The 17,550-nt window shown below is 40.5% G+C and overlaps 1 protein-coding gene across 53 annotated transcripts in view; it reads left to right on the plus strand.

Annotated features, from left to right (window-relative positions):
* Ssbp2 (single-stranded DNA binding protein 2) overlaps window positions 1-17,550 on the plus strand; it is a 282,626-nt gene that overhangs the window by 192,308 nt on the left and 72,768 nt on the right. For 39 of the 53 annotated variants that reach the window (XM_087625643.1, XM_087625627.1, XM_087625522.1 and 36 more), the window contains 1 exon segment: window positions 9,697-9,786. In XM_087625643.1, the coding sequence (XP_087481769.1) occupies window positions 9,733-9,786 (54 nt within the window). In that variant the 5' untranslated portion in view covers window positions 9,697-9,732. 53 annotated transcript variants of the gene reach the window in all.

Raw genomic sequence — 17,550 nt, forward strand, 5'->3', positions numbered from 1 at the left:
CCTTGGTCTTCTAGCCACTCCCATACATGAATTAAAGGTTATAATTTGCTTATGAATTGTTCCTTTTGATGAGTAAAAATGCTTTCTATGCCCACTAATTCTTTCTGCTTTAACTTTTATTGTGTTAAAGCATCCAATTTGCTTCAGTTGAGTAACCTATCCGTTGTGTTTCTACAGTGAAAGAAATAATTATTTTATGGCTTCATCTATAAGCAGTGTTTAAGACCATGCTCACTAATGGCTCACTATGACTGGGCACCATATATTAGACCCTGATCTTAAAGATGAGTTATATGGGCATCTTTAGTACTCAGAGTCCGCCCCAGATGAAATGATTCTATAAGTGGATATTGTATATGTGATAGCACCATTGATTCATGGTCATCATCTATGGGGAATATTAAAATGAAGATTAGATGATTTATACAGTTACTCTTCTTTGTGCAACTTTTAGGAAGTAAGAAAGACAAGTACGGATTAAGTTGGCTTCTGTCGTTTCCTGCAGGAACTCGATACTCCTGCGTGGTGTAAAATGTCATGTGCTACTTCAGAATCTGGATACTTACTTATCTGTAAACGATAGAGCAGTTATTTAAGTAAAAAACACAATGTCACATAATAAACTCAGGTTTAGTTTGGCCAGCTCTCACTGAGCTTGTGCTCAGAATAAGTGCTGCTTTCACAAGAAAGAATAGTGGCCTGCCCTCTGAGGACAGTCTGCAGTTAGAAAGCAGGCTTGAAATATAATGTCAGTGCTACAGTACAGTATCGCCAGGGCTGCAGGAACCTTAAGGCCTGATTTGCTGTTTGCTGGTGTTTAGATCATGAAAGTCGGAAGGGGAAGAAAGACCATCAGATGAGGTGGGCAGTGAGATACGTGTGTGAGAGTAGATGCTGGGTGTTGTGGGGAAGGCACAGCAGCAGGGCAGTAGGGTAAAGTAGGGACTGAGGCTCTGGACAGGAGAGCGCACAGTATGAGGATGCCATAACGAACCCATTGCTGTCATTCATATATATATATATATGTATATATATGTATATATATACACACACACACAAACACACATATATATGTTTAATTTTCTATTTCAAAAATCTTTCATCCAGCCTTATTTCAGTGTTTCTCTAGAACTGTACTAAAGGAATTTGATCTGCTTATAAAAAGGAAATTCATACTCTTTAAGGATGAAGACTTACTTCTCAGCATGAGAATATCATAAAATGTGACACAGTGTATAAGGACGAGTCCAAAGCATTGTTCTAAGCATTTCAGGTGGCAGTCTGAGGGATGAGAACACACTCTCGCACCCAGCGTGACAGTTTCAGGCACAGCCTCCCTCTAGGTTAGGACTGGATGGGTCTCTTTTCATAAGGCCATCAGCGGTCTGTGTTGGGCTTCATAAGCATCACCGTGAGGAAGGAAGATCCAGGATTACTATAGATCACACTAACATAGAGTTAGAAAGAGAACCATTTGGTAAATTAAGTTTCAGACATTGTCCCACAAGAGTCTACTTTTAAAACAACTCATTATTACACTTAAAAGAAAATAAAAACCAAAGAACCGAAGCCTAATCTAACCAAACCAAAACAACAACAAAACCACTTTATTTCTGTGTTCTAAAAGGGAGAACCAATTATTGGTAGAGTTTCCTGTTTTCAGTTGGGTTTATTTTATTTTGTATAGATATGATCTATTTTTAGGATCTTTGTTAAAGTAATTTATAACTACCTTTTAAAGTATATACAGATTAAAAGGCTCTCTACAAAGTTATCCTGTATCTATGTGTTTTTATGTGCTAAACTATAGTGGTTGTTGATTGGGCTCTGTGAAGCAATTAACTAGTTTAAAACCCAGTAGCAGAGATAAGCAGTCACTCCACACTGAGAGAAAGGAGGGGCGCAAGCTTGCATGTGAGAGCAGGCTCAGTGGCTTAGTTACTGCTTTGGCTTGGAGTGAATGGAAACACGTATTTTTATTTACTAACTTATTTTCATCTTGTGCCTTTTTGTAAGCTGTCTTCTTTACCCCCTTAAACATTCTTGGGTTTCTGCTTATGTGTGCTAACTTTATTAAAGATAAAATGTTCTAAATACCTTTAAAAATATTCAGTGATAGAAATCTTCCAAGTTATGATAAAATGATTCTGTGTTTTGCTTTAAAAAGCCATTAAATTTCTGCTTGCTCATGTTCCTGATTTGTTGCGGGTAAAACTTGACATAGCTTATTCGTTCGTGCTTTCTTCAGACCCATGCTAGCAGTGCTATTTAAGGAGAGATTTGAGAACTGTTGGCTTCAAATTTTCTCCTTCGAGTTTAATATTTTGTATCTATCAAAAAAAAAAAACATGTTTTTGAGGAGTTTGTTTGTTTGATTTTTTAAATGTCTTGTAGCTGTGGTCTTGCTGTGTGGCACAGCTGACCTTGAATTCCCAGCATCCTCTTGCTTAGCCTTCCTCAGTGCTCGGCTTTCGGACAGGGACTGCTGTCCACATCTTATGTCAGTCAGCTCAGGCGTAAATGAGTGTTATGGTTACCTTCTTGGGAGAAGATCAGTGTTGAAGTAAGGATGCCAGGGATTTAGTGCACGCTGTCAATACAGAGCTGTTCCTTCAGAGTTGTGGTTTGTTCAGACTTCTCAGAAGAACAGCTTCCGTAGCAGGGCTATGGGAGTATTTTTGGAACAAGTATGTCTTGGATTCTAAGACAAGATTACTCTACAATGGTGGAGTAAGCCAATGAAGACATTCTGCAGCAAACCACTGTTAGCAAGTACATGTACCATGGAGAGCTTACAGCGGGCACGTGTAGAGATGTATGCAAGTCGCCTTCCCACCCACATTCCCTTCAGTCACCCTAACCCACGATGATGACAAAGTTGTTGTGGTGATGTCATCGTCATCTTCGCTGCTGCTGCTGCCGCCGCTGCCGCCGCCGCCGCCATGGTTTAGGGTGACTGCAGGGAATGTAGGTGGGAAGGCCTGTATGTCTCAGGCTGATGTGGCAGAAACATAAGTGGAGTAACTATTGGGATCCAAGGACTGGCCGCCACTTGTGTGGGCTCCAGAAGAGGTAAAAGTCCAGTTCGCTACTGTTTCTCTTTGAACTGATGTGAGGGAAGAACTGTGGGATATTAGTTTAAGCCACCGCAACACTCAAACATTAGTCAGGTAGGAAGGGAACCAACCTAGTAAATGAAGGAAATAGACACTGTTCCAGTTCTGGACCGAGATCAGGGCCTGTTCACTCTGCAACAGGACATGAGGCCAAGTAGGCACCATCTGCATGGCAACAGGATGGTGCTTCCCGTTGTGTGTGCGTGTGTGTGCATGCGTGTGCGTGTGTGTGCATGCGTGTGTGTGCGTGCGTGTGCTCGTGCTTCCTGCCCTAGGGCTGAGGAGGAGTCTAGACAGGATTGGTGGGTCGTTCATTACCAGTCAGAGCGCCATTACTTTGTAGATGAGCAGAAGGGGGTTAAAGACCCAGCTGGCGGCTACAGAAAGAGATGCACTATGTGGCATCTTCTTCCCTGTGAGCGCTGCCACTGCCCCTGCGAAATGAAGAAAACCGATTGGCCTGACCAAGATGCAAGGCCACTTGTAGAGCTATGACAGCAGATGGGCCACAGAAGCAAGTGGGGTTTAATATGGGATTTATTTTCATTTACTTAACCAGCAGATTGATTTAATGAAACTTATATAATTAGGAAATACATAGTCTACACCGGGTTAACATCAGTAAATTCCAGAGATCTTTAGAATTACGTTCCAAATGTCCTTTGAGTAATACTTTTCAGAAAGGAAGTAGTAATTTAGAGATGTAGGAGTCATTAAAACCATATACCTGCATCTACAGTAGCCACTTAGAACAAACTCCTAAGCTTAAAGCTCTCACTCCAGTGTTGTCTGCTTGCACTTGGTACACCGGAAGTGTAGGTTCTCTGCACTCAATCTGTGCCCATTTCACAGACATGGAATTCCTGTGTGAGCCTCCTGGCCAAGCACTGGCAGACACGCAAGGAGAAACGGACAAGCAGTAGTCGTGGTTTGAAGAGAGAATAAGGTCTGGAAACTAGAGAAAGTCAGAGACAAAGGCAGCAGATAGAAGAGAAGGTTGATGTTTTGTTAGTGGGAAATCCTTAAAACATGCTATTAGCATCCCCCTAGATACTGAAGGTGTGTAACATGGCTTACCTTGGCTCTAGCTAGGAAACTAAAATTTAAAACTAAACCATCCAACCATTTGTGAGTAGATTAAAAGTGTCTTTGCTGACATCTACGAGGCTAGCTATTGTTCTCATTTTATTTCACAATTCATCTACTCAGTATAATTTTGCTTTCTAGTTATTTCTATTAATCATCAAAATAAAATTGCATTCAGATTATTAAAAAGGTAGTGAACACCAACATTAGACCTTGCAGATACAAAGGTAATTCAACATAAAATTAATTGCTTTATAGTCTTTATTAGAGAAAACGGAATAAAGTTAGATTAAGTTATATGAGATGTTTAAAAATGGACAACAAATTTTAACAAGTAGACTATTTTTTAAAAAATAGACGTATTAGTAAAATAGAAAAAAGCAAACTATAATCAATTTGTGGAAAGATAATGGAGGGAAGGATAATTTACTTCAGGGTTAAAACAAAAAACAAAAGACAAAGCCTGTTGAGCCAGTCCCCACTGGTGGGCAGTGTTTGAGGTGAGGGAGAGACAGGGCTGCTGGGTGCCCTGCAGTTGTGCAGTACATGACTTATCCGTACAGCAGAAACTGGATGTCTACAACATTTAGGCTCCAAACAGTGACGAGGGCCAAATCCAGACTCCCAACACCAGAGCCTAGAGAGGGACCAGGCCTCTTTTCCACTTTGAGAAATTTGATAATAATTTGTTTTGAAAGGGCAAAAAAATGTTTTGAAAGGGCAGATGTGATGCCCACATTTAAAAAACACAAACTAGCAAAAAACATGTCAGAAGAATGTAGTTGTCAAAGTCTCCTATCTACCAGCAAATAAAATTCACTACCTCCTTACCAAGAGTTCCTCTGACCACCCAACAGGGCTTACCTTGGACTACAGTGATGACTTAAGACAGCTATCAGGGTGGGATCGCTCCTGTTCTGTTCTCAGGAGAAAACCAAATGTCCATCAAGTGGAAATGAAAGTTTCTTTTCTTAGGCCTGATTTTTTTGAAAGTTGTTTTTTTGTTTTACAGGACTAGGCAGACATAGAAAGATTTCTTAATATAATAAAGCTATCTTCAGCAAGTAATCAGACTGGTTAAGTGTGTTTGAATTATAATTGGTAATACCAGACAGCTACCACCATCGTTTTGAGGTTTTCTGTAGAGTGCCTGTATATCCAGACTAGGAAGGCTGAGGCTGAGCACTGCCACCTAGTGGTGAGACGTCACTGCGCTGCCCTTGTTTGAGGAAGGCAGAAGAAGACCACATAGGATGAACTCCCTCACCCATTCTTTTAAGACCTGTTAGAAAGGGAGAACTCATATCCCCATCACCTCTTAAGGGTGCTACCTCTTACCTCATTCGCATTGGCAGCACATGCATCTGGGAAAAGACATAATCGAAATCATAGAGGCTTAAAATAGTAGCGATGACATAATAAAATCAATAATCCTGTTTATTTTAAACTCGTTTTAGTTTCTAAGTCATATCCCTGCTTTATTTTTTCATATTCTTAATATTTTTCTGTTCCACAAAATGCGGATTTTAGATCTTGATTCTTACTATGTATTTAGGACCTGGTTCCCTATCTTAGTAAATCAAAGGCACAATTACTGATGTATACAATCTTAATAAAAGCTGATTATTTTATGATAGAGCAAATCTTTTTAGTTTAATTTCTACGCTTTAAAAACCACTTAGAGGTATGTGGAACTCCTTCTCTCTACAGCATTCAAATAGCAAAACTAATGATTTGACAAAATGTGTTAAGATGCACATATCTGAAAAAATAAAGTGTATATGAAAGTAAGTAATTGAATCCAGCAGAAGACACTAAAACCACATGTTTACATCCAAATGGAAGTCTTCCTGATTCAGTTAGCTACAAGAAATACTGTAAAGTCATAGTGTGTGTTTTTCTTTCATTAAGAAAAGCTGCTATAAAAATCAACCCCAAGCACTGTATAATAAAGGATATCCCATGATACTCTAGTGAGAAGTCAGTACTGCCAGTGAGTTTAATCCTTTGTTGGAATTGTAATGTAATTATCCTGTTTATTCCTGTTACATAGCTATGCAAACTCCTACACATGTCTGGGATAGGCCCAGTTATAAGTTTCTGTTCATTCTTAGATCGTGGATTAAATTTGTCTCATGTGTTAGAAGTAAACATCAAACAAGTTTGTTCGAGAAATTAACTTTTTCCTTTGAGAAGCTGTAATCCACATAGCTTGATTCTTTACAGAGTTAATATTTACATTATTTAGATTGATACTGTACACACTTCGTGTGGTATCAGTTGGAGGTTTAGTATCTGACACTACTTGCAGACCACTTAGTATACCTCTATGATATTAACAGGATAGCATTTGAGAGTGGACCAAATGGTGCCCTAGGCTGAGTCACATAGCATAACTTGCTAGTAAAGCCTAGCAAAAGTGAGTGACTAGTATGGCTTAGAGTAAAGTGCAGACCAGAGTGATCCAGTCTAGCACTTTGTACAGATCACAGTGATCTGGTCTAGCACTTTGTGCCTTGCTCAATTTCTACTTTTGTGTTCTTTTCGTATCTTTAAAAGCGGGCTGAAATTTTCTCTTACACCAAATAAGTAACTAACTGGGCCATGTGCCGTAACTCAGCTAGTTAGCAGGATCCTGGTGTTTCGGGTATCCTTATTGTGTGCAAAGCATGAGTATTGGAGGTGCAGAATCCCCATTCGTGCCTTTGTACAGGAATTTGCCTGTTTTGAAATGTAAGGAGAGTCCAGCAACAGTAAATGCCGGGCATGGCAGCAGACACCGTAATGCCAGCACTGGGGAGGCAGGAGGAGGACTGCAGCTATAAAGGGCAGCTTCCAGTGCATGCAGTGAGTTCTAGGCCAATCAGGGGTGTGTGTGTGTGCGCGTGCGCGTGCACATGTGTGTGTGAGAGAGACAGAGAGACAGAGAGAGAAAACACAAAAATAATAAACAGCCCTCTGAATCCATCAGGAGTCCCTGAAGTCTGGTCCAGGTTTGGTGTGTCCCATCACTGGGCTTTCAGAATCGCCAGCCCTGTCTTCTTGAGTGTGAGGGATCCACCCTGTTCCTTCCATTCTCCTTGGGTCAGGTCACAAACAGATATTCTCCTTTATTTGTTTTGTTTATTGTCTTTCTCCACTTGCTAGGAGTAAACCTTAAAGCAGTGGTTTTATTTCTGCTGCATTTGCTGCTGCATCCGCACTCAAAAGTCCTTGACTGGAGCGACAAACCCCGAAAGGGAGTATTTCCAGAACTTATAAAATAACTCTACAGTCAGAAAATATTATGGATTATTATGAAGATCCTTCAGGGAAAAACTAGCAAATGCCTATAGACAATGAGACAATGTAGTCTGGAGAAAAATAATCCGTCAAATACTTAACTATGTGTTTTACCTTTTTAATACTACATTCTTTACCTGCTGGTACAATAAACCTGTTTTATTTTCTCAATATTGGGAAAACCTACCAATATACTTTTTGGGCAAAAAGAATTGATGAAAAAATAGGTTTGAATTATACAGTCTCAAGGACAGAGGTCAAATCCTATTTCCTAGCTGTTGTTGATTGTAAATTTGTCCCTTCTAATGTCGTATTAAAATATTATACACATTTAGTTATATGGAAAATCAGTTTGCTTTCATTTTTAAAAGATGCTATAGAAAATGAAAGGAGGCAAGAGCTGGTAGGGCCGTGTCAGGCAGTAGTCAGTAGGTCTGTCTTATGCATGCCTGCCTCTGAGCATGCTCATGCAATCCATGAGAACCAGCAGCTTCCTCCTTTGTATTTGAGCCCTTGGCTGTAGTTACATAAGTAAACAATATGTCACACTTCTGCCTAGAGAGGGAACTGTGAAAATCATTGGTCTCAATGACCTCAAGTACTGTGGAATACACATTTTTTTTTAAGCCAGGAACTATGCACTAGAACACACTAAGATACCATATTGTCTATGGGCTGAGTACATGGGTGGATGCATAGGGTACACAGTAGGCAGGACAGCATGTACGTAACTGTGGGATAGCATGTAACTGTGGGAAGAGCATGTACATAACTGTGGGACAGCGTGTACCTAACTATGGGACCTACTTGGATTTTTTTTTTTTCACAGCAAAGCTGTTAAATATCAAACTGGTGTATCTTAAGGCTCCCTGGTGCTTTTGTAGTGCAATCATTGAGCATCTTCTCTTGCTACTGTTTCAGCTATTGCCAGCTCCAGTTACTGCTGTAATATAACGCAGACCTTCCTCTCTAGCTGGCCGTGCCGCTGCACTTGTTCCACGGCACCTTTGCTTACTGTCCTTACCCTCCATGGGCCACTGGCCACTCTTGACTCTCTGGGGTCAGCTCTTTACACCCCACATCTCTGTAAGAGTGTGTGCTACAGTCTTTCTGCCCTGCTTATCCATGCTGTCACAGTTATTTAGGTCTAAATAAAATCCCATTGTGTGTATGGGCCTCATTCTCCGTATCCTTCATCGGTGACCATTTAGGTTGACTCTATCTCTCAGCTACTGTAAGCGACTGTGGACACCTCTCCACAATACCTGTATCTCCTCTGGGTCTATACATGGTAGCGAGCTTGCCCACTGCTGGATTGGTTCTGTCTCTGTTTTGATTTGTTTGTTTTCAGGACCTTGCACATGCTCTTCCATAGAGGTGGTACTAGTTTATGTCCCCATCTGGTCCGTTCTTGAGTATTTTTAGGACTTTAAATGTTTTGATGAAATCGAAAAATAAAATTGATAGTTACAGAACAGATTCATGTGTACCAATGTGTATAAAAAAAAACTATAGCCCTTATCTGATTACAAAGAATCTTAACCAAAGGTTTTATTTTTTCATATCCCTGTTTAATGAAATGCTAGGATTTCATGAAAACTTTATAAATTAAATAACTGAAATTTTTAATTTAATACTTTTAATCACTTGTATGAGACCAGTGTCTTCAAATCTAATTTTTCTTCAGTCTCCTACTTGCATTTTCATCTTCCCACCTTATACTTTATGTTTTGGGTAATGATTATAACATAGTAAAATGACTAAAATCTGGTTATCTGGAGGCAGAGAATTAATTTTACCTGCTTCTGACATATTTAAGTATAATCTGAAAGTCTTTCTCCCAGTCCCTGCGATCACCACACACAGACTTTTACCTGTTTGCATGTTCATTGCTAACGTTTGCCATTTCAGACGTCTGTACCGTAAATTAAGCATTGGTTTAAACTTTTATCATCTGTCACATTACTCTCAGCATTTAATATATATCAAATGTGTCATCTAATGAAAGATCCGTGTCTTCACGGAATTTCTACAGGCCTGCACAAGCCCCTGACACTGTTTATCACACTGTTAACCTCAGGGCACTTGTAGAGTGGCTATCAGCAGCTTTTGTCCCCAGGAGAGCAAAAGCAGCCACCCTGCAAGGCCTCACTCCTTCGTCCTGTGCCTTCTCTGTAATGATGTAGCTCTGTCTCTCCTTTATTCTTTGCAGAGTGCTGCAGCAGCTCCCAGCCCCGTGCTAGGAAACATGCCCCCAGGAGATGGCATGCCCGTAGGCCCCGTGCCACCAGGGTTCTTTCAGGTACTCAGAGTCTTGACTAGGAATGCTAAGGCAGAGGAACTCCTGCTGGGTGTGGTTTCGCGGTAATACGGCAGGGAGGCTGTCAGAGTTCCTTTAGCTGATTCATAAGGTGACTGTGACGCTGTACAGCCAACTCTTGATTGCTCAGACTCCTTATTTATGACATTCCTTCCTCTGCTGTTATTGTTATGATTGATATCAAACCATTTCATTTGATCAAAAAAGAAAAGAAATCAAAGTGCGAATTAGACTAATAAGTTTGCCGTAGTAAACACTTTGTGAGAAAAGACATCTTTAATGTGAAAACACTCATTTTCAACTGTGTATTTCTGTGAACTAAGAATAATCAAGATTTGGCTGTATTTCCAAAAGTAGCCAAGTCATAATCTATTCACGTAATAAAAATTATAGTCTGTATCAAATATTTGAAATCACCTTTGTAGTTTTTAGCTGGAATATTTATTAATATAATTATATAAAATTTGAAGATCAGATTTTCAACTGTGTATTTATCATTTTAAAATTTTAGTATTTGCTCCTTTTAGCAATGACAGTAATGATTTTAGAGCTATAATACATCATTTTTTAATTTTATAGATCTTTACCTTAAATCTGATAGAAATCTAACCAAAACCAACATACCAATGTAAATTCTGAAGACTTCTTTCTTTGTGGTTGATTTTATAACACTGAGAAAATTAAGAATTCAGGAGTTAAGAATTAGTGGTGGGGACATTACGGTACTTAGTATCTAACACACTATCTTGTTAATATAGTATGCACCTATGAGCCAACTTGATATTTTGGTTTATATTTCAAAATCCTTGATAACCATTGGTTAGCAGTTCACACCATTATTAAGGTACTTACAGAGATGAAAATGCAGAGATTAAATTGTAAATAATTTTGCAAAATAGCCTCATAGAATTGAACGATCTCATTTGGAATCTCAAACAAGCCCTGCACGTGTAGGGAATGTTTGTTTGTCTGCTGCTCTTATTGTTATTGGAGTATGAAGGATGCCAGAGTCTTATTAGAGCTGCATTCTACCCTGAGACCCTACGGATAACTCTTGGTTATCAAACAATCACCTCGTAAGACAATGGTAGTGACAGCTAACACTGAATAACTGTTTTCTGTGTGTTACGCGTTACTGTAGTCTACATGCTTTACATAGGCTGCAGTTCCTGCAATAGCCAGCATCTAAGGTTTGGGTTGCTGGTTCTCACAGTGCAGATGGAGATACCAGAACAGATAAATGGTTTTCACAGGGAGTGACGGGGCAGGACTTTAAATCAAGACAGTCTCCATTGAAATTCCTCGGAGAGCTGTCCGGTCTGTGACGTGTTCTCAGGAGAGCTGACCGACTTGTGACGTGTCTCAGCTCATTTACTTTTGTTTTACACACTTAGTTGTCCTGCTGAAGTGGGTAGGGGCAGGAGTGTGTTGGAGAGGTCTGTCTAGTGGACAGGAGCACACCAGCGGCACTGTTGGAAGAGAAGGTTGGTTGGGGAAGAAGCAAGATTTTGCACTAGAGCATTATATTCATTATATTATATTTATTACATTATATTGATGAAGTATACATTGTCTTCTTCATATTTTTCAGGGTTAAACCTCCCTTCCCTGCTTGCCCATTTTCTTGTAAGAGTAGTTAAAAAAAAGCTTTGATTTTCTTTAAATTATTCTGATAGAATTCATGACTGGGTACCCCTAGATTCCAGATACTGTGACATCTAAACTCAGCACATACAGTGTACAGCTTTCTGAGGCTCTTTGTGTTAACAACACCAAAAAAAAAAAAATCAACTTTAAAAATGAAAAAGTAAAGTGAAACGTTTTGTGGTGGCCAAGAAGGGAAAATGATTAAGTCCACCAGAGTTGGAGATGAGTAAGGGTTAGAAAAACTGCCCAGCAAAACAATCAGAGGAAAGGCACATCAGAAAGTGGGCTCATAGCCAAAGTATGCTACCAATGAAGCAAGCAGCGTTGATGTGTGCAGGGCACACACAGAAAGTGCAGGGAGGAGGCAAAGGGTCCTACACATGAAGTGGGGAAGAGCATGAGTCTGTTTGCCATGCTTATAGGATCCAGCAGATCGTAGAGAAAGGCAGTGGCCTGGTGGTGCAATTGATTCAGACTTCGAGCATCTGTGATAAACATGTTTATAACATCCCTGACATCAAGAAGCCCAGAGTGGTGAACCGAGAAAAGTGATTTAAGTATGGGAAAATTTGAAAATAGACATTAAATTTATAGAATGTACACTTGTAGCAAATTAGATCATCACACTCAGTCTTGGGAAAGGTATAGTGAGAAAAGCATTGTCAACATAGAAACTGTAATCAAAATTAATATTGTAAGATGAATGAGGAGCTAGGCAAAGGAAGCAGAGAGAAGGAAGAACAGTCCAGGAAAGAAATAATGACAGGAACCCAGAGGGGAAGGAGTAGAAACCTGGTGTTACAAGCCAGTTCTATCTTGACTAGTTACAAGGCGAATGGCTGGTGATGGCCTGCGAGGGCCTGAAGGTAGTCAGTCCAGGGTCTGAACCTAATCCTAAAGACCATGATGAGCTGTCAAGAGGAATATCTTTGCCTTTGCACCTTGAAGGGAAACACAATTTCAACAATATTAGCCAGAATTCAGTCACAGAAGCATATGTCTAAAAGTGGAGACTATTTAGGAAATAGAGCTCAAGAAAGAGTCTTTCTAACAAGATCTGGGACAGTAGGGTTAGAAAGAAACAAACAGTAATTATGTCTGAAAAGCCTCCGTTGATTGCCCAAATTAGGCACAAAAGAGAAAAAGTTGCAAGAACTAAGGAAGACACTGAGTTTCTATTTCGAATCTTTGAATAATTGCAATATCTTTATCAATGTAAAGGGAAATCGGAGATGGAAACATCTGTATACATGCAAGTTATTTCTGTTCATCCAAGAGGAATATTTCAGCTCACCTCAAAGACTTTCCCCAGTTTTTCAAAATTCACATACACCCAGGATTTTTGAATGTTTCTAAAATACTGAAAAGTTCAGTAAATACTGAAGAGCTGCTATGTCTCAGCGACACAGTGATGAGGCCAGCTGACGGGCTTCCTGACCAGCTAGTATTGGTTCTGCAGTATTTGACCTGTACTTCAGTATGAAGCCAGCCTAGACATGACACATGGAGGTAATGAACAGAGGCTGCCTTTCCTATGTAGCAGTGTGACAATAACCAGACGATGCAGGCATTTTCCCCTGAGAATGGTCCACTTCTAGAAGCTTTAGGAAAGAGAATCTTTTCTGAGTTCGCAGATGAAAACACCCCATGTTCAGCACAGCCAGTAAGGCAGGTTCTTTCTAGGAAAGGGCTACATTGCAAGCAACCATAGAAGGGCAGGCTGTGGCTCCTCCTGTGACTGCTTCCGGAAGGCTCGCTAGCAAGAGAGGGTTCTCTAAGAAGTGAGCCTAGACATGGACACCAGCACTCAGAGGAGCTCTTAGCAGCTTTCTTCCCTCTCAACTTCTTGTAGCAGCTGGATTCTGAAAGGCTTATCACTTCTCCTGCAATTTATAGTTAGGTAAAGTGTGAGAATACTTCATATTCCCAGGGAGAAATGCAAAACTTATTTGGGCATAGCAGGAATGAGAGTTGACCATAAAGAGATTAAAGTATTAGGATTAAATGAATAAAGTAAATAATTTATAATTAGCCTCGTAGGTTAAAACATAAGTAGTTTTGAACTGCACTCTATAATCATACTGTAAAAATTACACTGAAAATAGTCCTCCTAAACAGGCACATGTACTTCTTTTATTCCCATTTACACCAAGGAACAGCCCCCTCCTTCCCTCCCTCCCTCCCTCCTTTCCTCCCCTTCTCCCTCTCTCTCTTCCTCTCTCCACCCTCTTGGTATAACTTAAATTCACTAGCAAGTGACATTACTAAAATCTCTAAACTTAGGAGTTCAAAACAAATGCAACTAACTTTAACCCTAAAATCACTATCTGTGATTAATATTCCAGTCATTTATGAAAGATAGTCCTTAGATTGTTGCCTTTCATTTTGAGAGTTTGTAACCACATTATTAGTCACTTCCTTGTCATTGACAAAATACCTGGCAGGAGAGACCTGATAGAGGGGAAGTTTACTTTGGCTCACAGTTTGAGAGGAACCAGTCTAGCTCTGCAGGGAACATGGCAGCAGTGGTGGCCCAACCGTGTGGGTAGGTGCCTGCTATGTGTCTATTCACATCTTAGTGGATCAGGAATTAGGAATTAGAAACAACTGAACATGGCTATGTGTTTTATAATCCCCAAAGTCCCAGCAACCCATCTCTGTCAGTCAAACTGACTTCCTGACCTCATGACCCCCAAACAGTACCACCTCTGAGCACTGAACCTATGGGAAGCATTTCTGATCCAAGCCATAAATTTTGTTGTTATTTAAATGGGAATGTCTCTTACTTAGTAAGAGACCATTACATGAAATTAGTAGGGTTAGCTGGACATGTGAAAGAAAGTGTCAATGTAGTAAAATAAAGCCATCTAAAGTAAGACAGATACTTATTTACTAGAGTCTGTCAGAGGCGCGATTAGCCTAAGAAACCTCAGTGACACCTATAGTGAAACCAGTGGATGACTTCAGAGCCGTGTTCTTAAATCAAGACAACTGACTAATTGTTGCCAGAGGAAAGGCAATAGGACTGTCCAGCAGCCTTGTTTGGTTTTAGTAGAAAAAGATATAATAATACATCTCATGTGGCTTAATTCAACAGTTTCATGGTTTACTAAGAAATGTTAATTATAAATGGTGTCAACCTATGAATATATATTTTATATATGCACATTCATTCAAAAATAGACAAGGCATTAATGGCTGCAGCCTTATTGAAGTAGGCAGCAGTATTTCCTCAGACCATTTTAAGTAGTCTTCTCATTTATGTACAGTGGTCACAATAATCAAGTAGCCAGTGTGACTGAGATAAAGGAAGGACAGACGTGCTCTTGTTGTAAGATTAGTATTTATGCAGGGTGTAATAAAGATTCCCATGCCTCACAGTAATGTGTAGAGCATCAGGTGAAGGCCACGTCTTATTTCTGAGAGACTCTTGTAGTTTTTCTTCTTCCTGCTCTTTACTGCAGAAAACATCCACAATACAAACTGGACCTTACTAACCACTCTAGTAACCGGACATATCTTTTATTGAAAAGCATGATACAATCTTTTTTTTTTTTTGGTCATCCTTTTATTTATTTATTTTTTTATTAACTTGAGTATTTCTTATATACATTTCGAGTGTTATTCCCTTTCCCGGTTTCCGGGCAAACATCCCTCTCCCCCCTCCCCTCCTTTATGGGTGTTCCCCTCCCCATCCTCCCCCCGCTTGCCGCCCTCCCCCCCAACAATCTAGTTCACTGGGGGTTTCAGTCTTAGCAGGACCCAGGGCTTCCCCTTCCACTGGTGCTCTTACTAGGATATTCATTGCTACCTATGAGGTCAGAGTCCAGGGTCAGTCCATGTATAGTCTTTAGGTAGTGGCTTAGTCCCTGGAAGCTCTGGTTGCTTGGCATTGTTGTACATATGGGGTCTCGAGCCCCTTCAAGCTCTTCCAGTTCTTTCTCTGATTCCTTCAGCGGGGGTCCTATTCTCAATTCAGTGGTTTGCTGCTGGCATTCGCCTCTGTATTTGTTGTATTCTGGCTGTGTCTCTCAGGAGCGATCTACATCCGGCTCCTGTCGGCCTGCACTTCTTTGCTTCATCCATCTTGTCTAATTGGATGACTGTATATGCATGGGCCACATGTGGGGCAGGCTCTGAATGGGTGTTCCTTCTAATATTCATCATACCTGAGCCTATAGCTAATGTAGGATTTACACTCGTAAATATTTGTTTAATTTGAATATAAACCAATATAGACTTGTTCATTTTTGCTGTGTATTATATTTTGCTACAGTTTTTTATCTTGATACATTTATTATAGTTGCTAAATCTTTAGCTTCCTTAACAGAAAGTGCTAAAAACTAGTAATATATTGATATTGGTTAGTAAAAGTAAGGTTTTTGGACTGATTACAGTTGTAAATATATGTAGACAGTAAGTGTACTCAGTAATTTAGTTTCAGTACCAGTGCTCATCCATAATTTTCATAGAAGTTGATCAGAACTCTGCTGTGCTAGAAGACATAGCCACAGGATTGCCAGTCGCTTTGCAGGACTGGGGCAGCAATGGTAAAGCTGCCATCTGGTGGCAATGTAACCATGTCTGCATGGTAGCATCTGCTTTCTAAAGACAGTCCAGCCGCAATGCACTGTAGCCAGCTGACCTGATGCTTTGACATAGTGGTAATGAGAAAGAATGAAAAGGGAGAGGGAGGGAGGGAAGGAAGGAGGGAGGGAGGGAAAAATAAAAGAAAGAAAAAGAAGAAAGATGGGTAGTAGGAAAATTTCTATATCTTTACAGGGTTATTGACTAGAAAAGGCTCAATATAGATCACATAAACCAACTGGGTGGGGAATTCAAAGTAAAACAAATTTGCCAATACTTTGGAAAAAATTAAAACATGAGCAAAACAAAGTTTTTCTCTTGAAACTGAAATTAGATTTTTTTTCCAAAATTTACTTTTTAAATTCACAGTATATCCCAATTTTCGCAGCCCTCCCTCCTTTTCTCCAAGTCTTGCCCCTGCAAATCTCCCCATTTCTTTCTCCCCTCCTCCTCAGAGATGGGAACCCCACCTTGGGCACCATCCCACTGTGGGATATCTAGTCCTAGCAGGACTAAACCCCTTCTCTCCCGTTTAGGCCCAGTAGACAGTCTAGTTAGGGAAAGGGGATTCAATGGCAGGCGACAGAGTCAGAGACAGCCCCCACTCCAATTGTTAGGGACCCACATGAAGACTAAGCTGTGCATCTGCTACAGATGTGCAGGGGGCCGAGGTCCAGCCCCTGCAAGCTCTTTGGTTGGTGGTTCAGTCTCTGTGAGCCCCCATGGGCCCAGGTTAGTAGATTCTGTAGGTCCTCTTGTGGTGTCCTTGACCCCTCTGGCTCCCTTCATTCTGTCCCCAACCCTTCCAGAAGACTCCCCAAGCTCTACCTGAAGTTTGGCTCTGGGTCTCAATATGTTTCTGTTTGTTGCTGGATGAAGCCTCTCAGGAGACAAGTTATGCTAGGCTCCTGTCTGCAAGCATAGCAGAGTGTCATTAATAGTGTCAGGGGACATCTCCCATGGGATGGGTCTCAAGTTGAGCCAGTCATTAACCAGTGGCTACTCCATTAATCTTGGCATCTCTGGGACTAGGTGGTGACCTGGGATGGGAGAAGTTACAGGGAGTCTATAGGAGTGACCGTAGCTGAGGTTCCTACCAGTGGGGGATACAGAGACTAAAGTACCCACCTTCTCTAGCCAGGCAGGACTTCCAGTAGAAGGAAAGGGACATCAACCTAACCCCAAAACCTTCAACCCAACGTTTATTCTGCCCACAAGATGCACTGGAATTTAAGGAGAGAGAGAGAGAGAGAGAGAGAGAGAGAGAGAGAGAGAGAGAGAGAGAGAGAGAGAAAGAGAAAGAGAGAGAGAGAATATATAAATTCTTTAAAAAATAAAACATTTCAGAGAGCAGAAACTGAAATTTTTTTAAGAATTTTTTTCATTTCTTAATTTTTCTATGTGTGTTGGTGTATGTTTGCATGAGGATGTCAAATCCTGGAACAGGAGTAATAGACAGGTTTGAGCTGCCATGTGGGTGGTGGGAATTGAACTGAGATCCTTTAGAGGAGC

Source organism: Rattus norvegicus, chromosome 2, assembly GCF_021556685.1.
Source record: "Rattus norvegicus strain SHRSP/BbbUtx chromosome 2, alternate assembly SHRSP_T2T, whole genome shotgun sequence".
Lineage (NCBI taxonomy): Eukaryota > Metazoa > Chordata > Mammalia > Rodentia > Muridae > Rattus > Rattus norvegicus.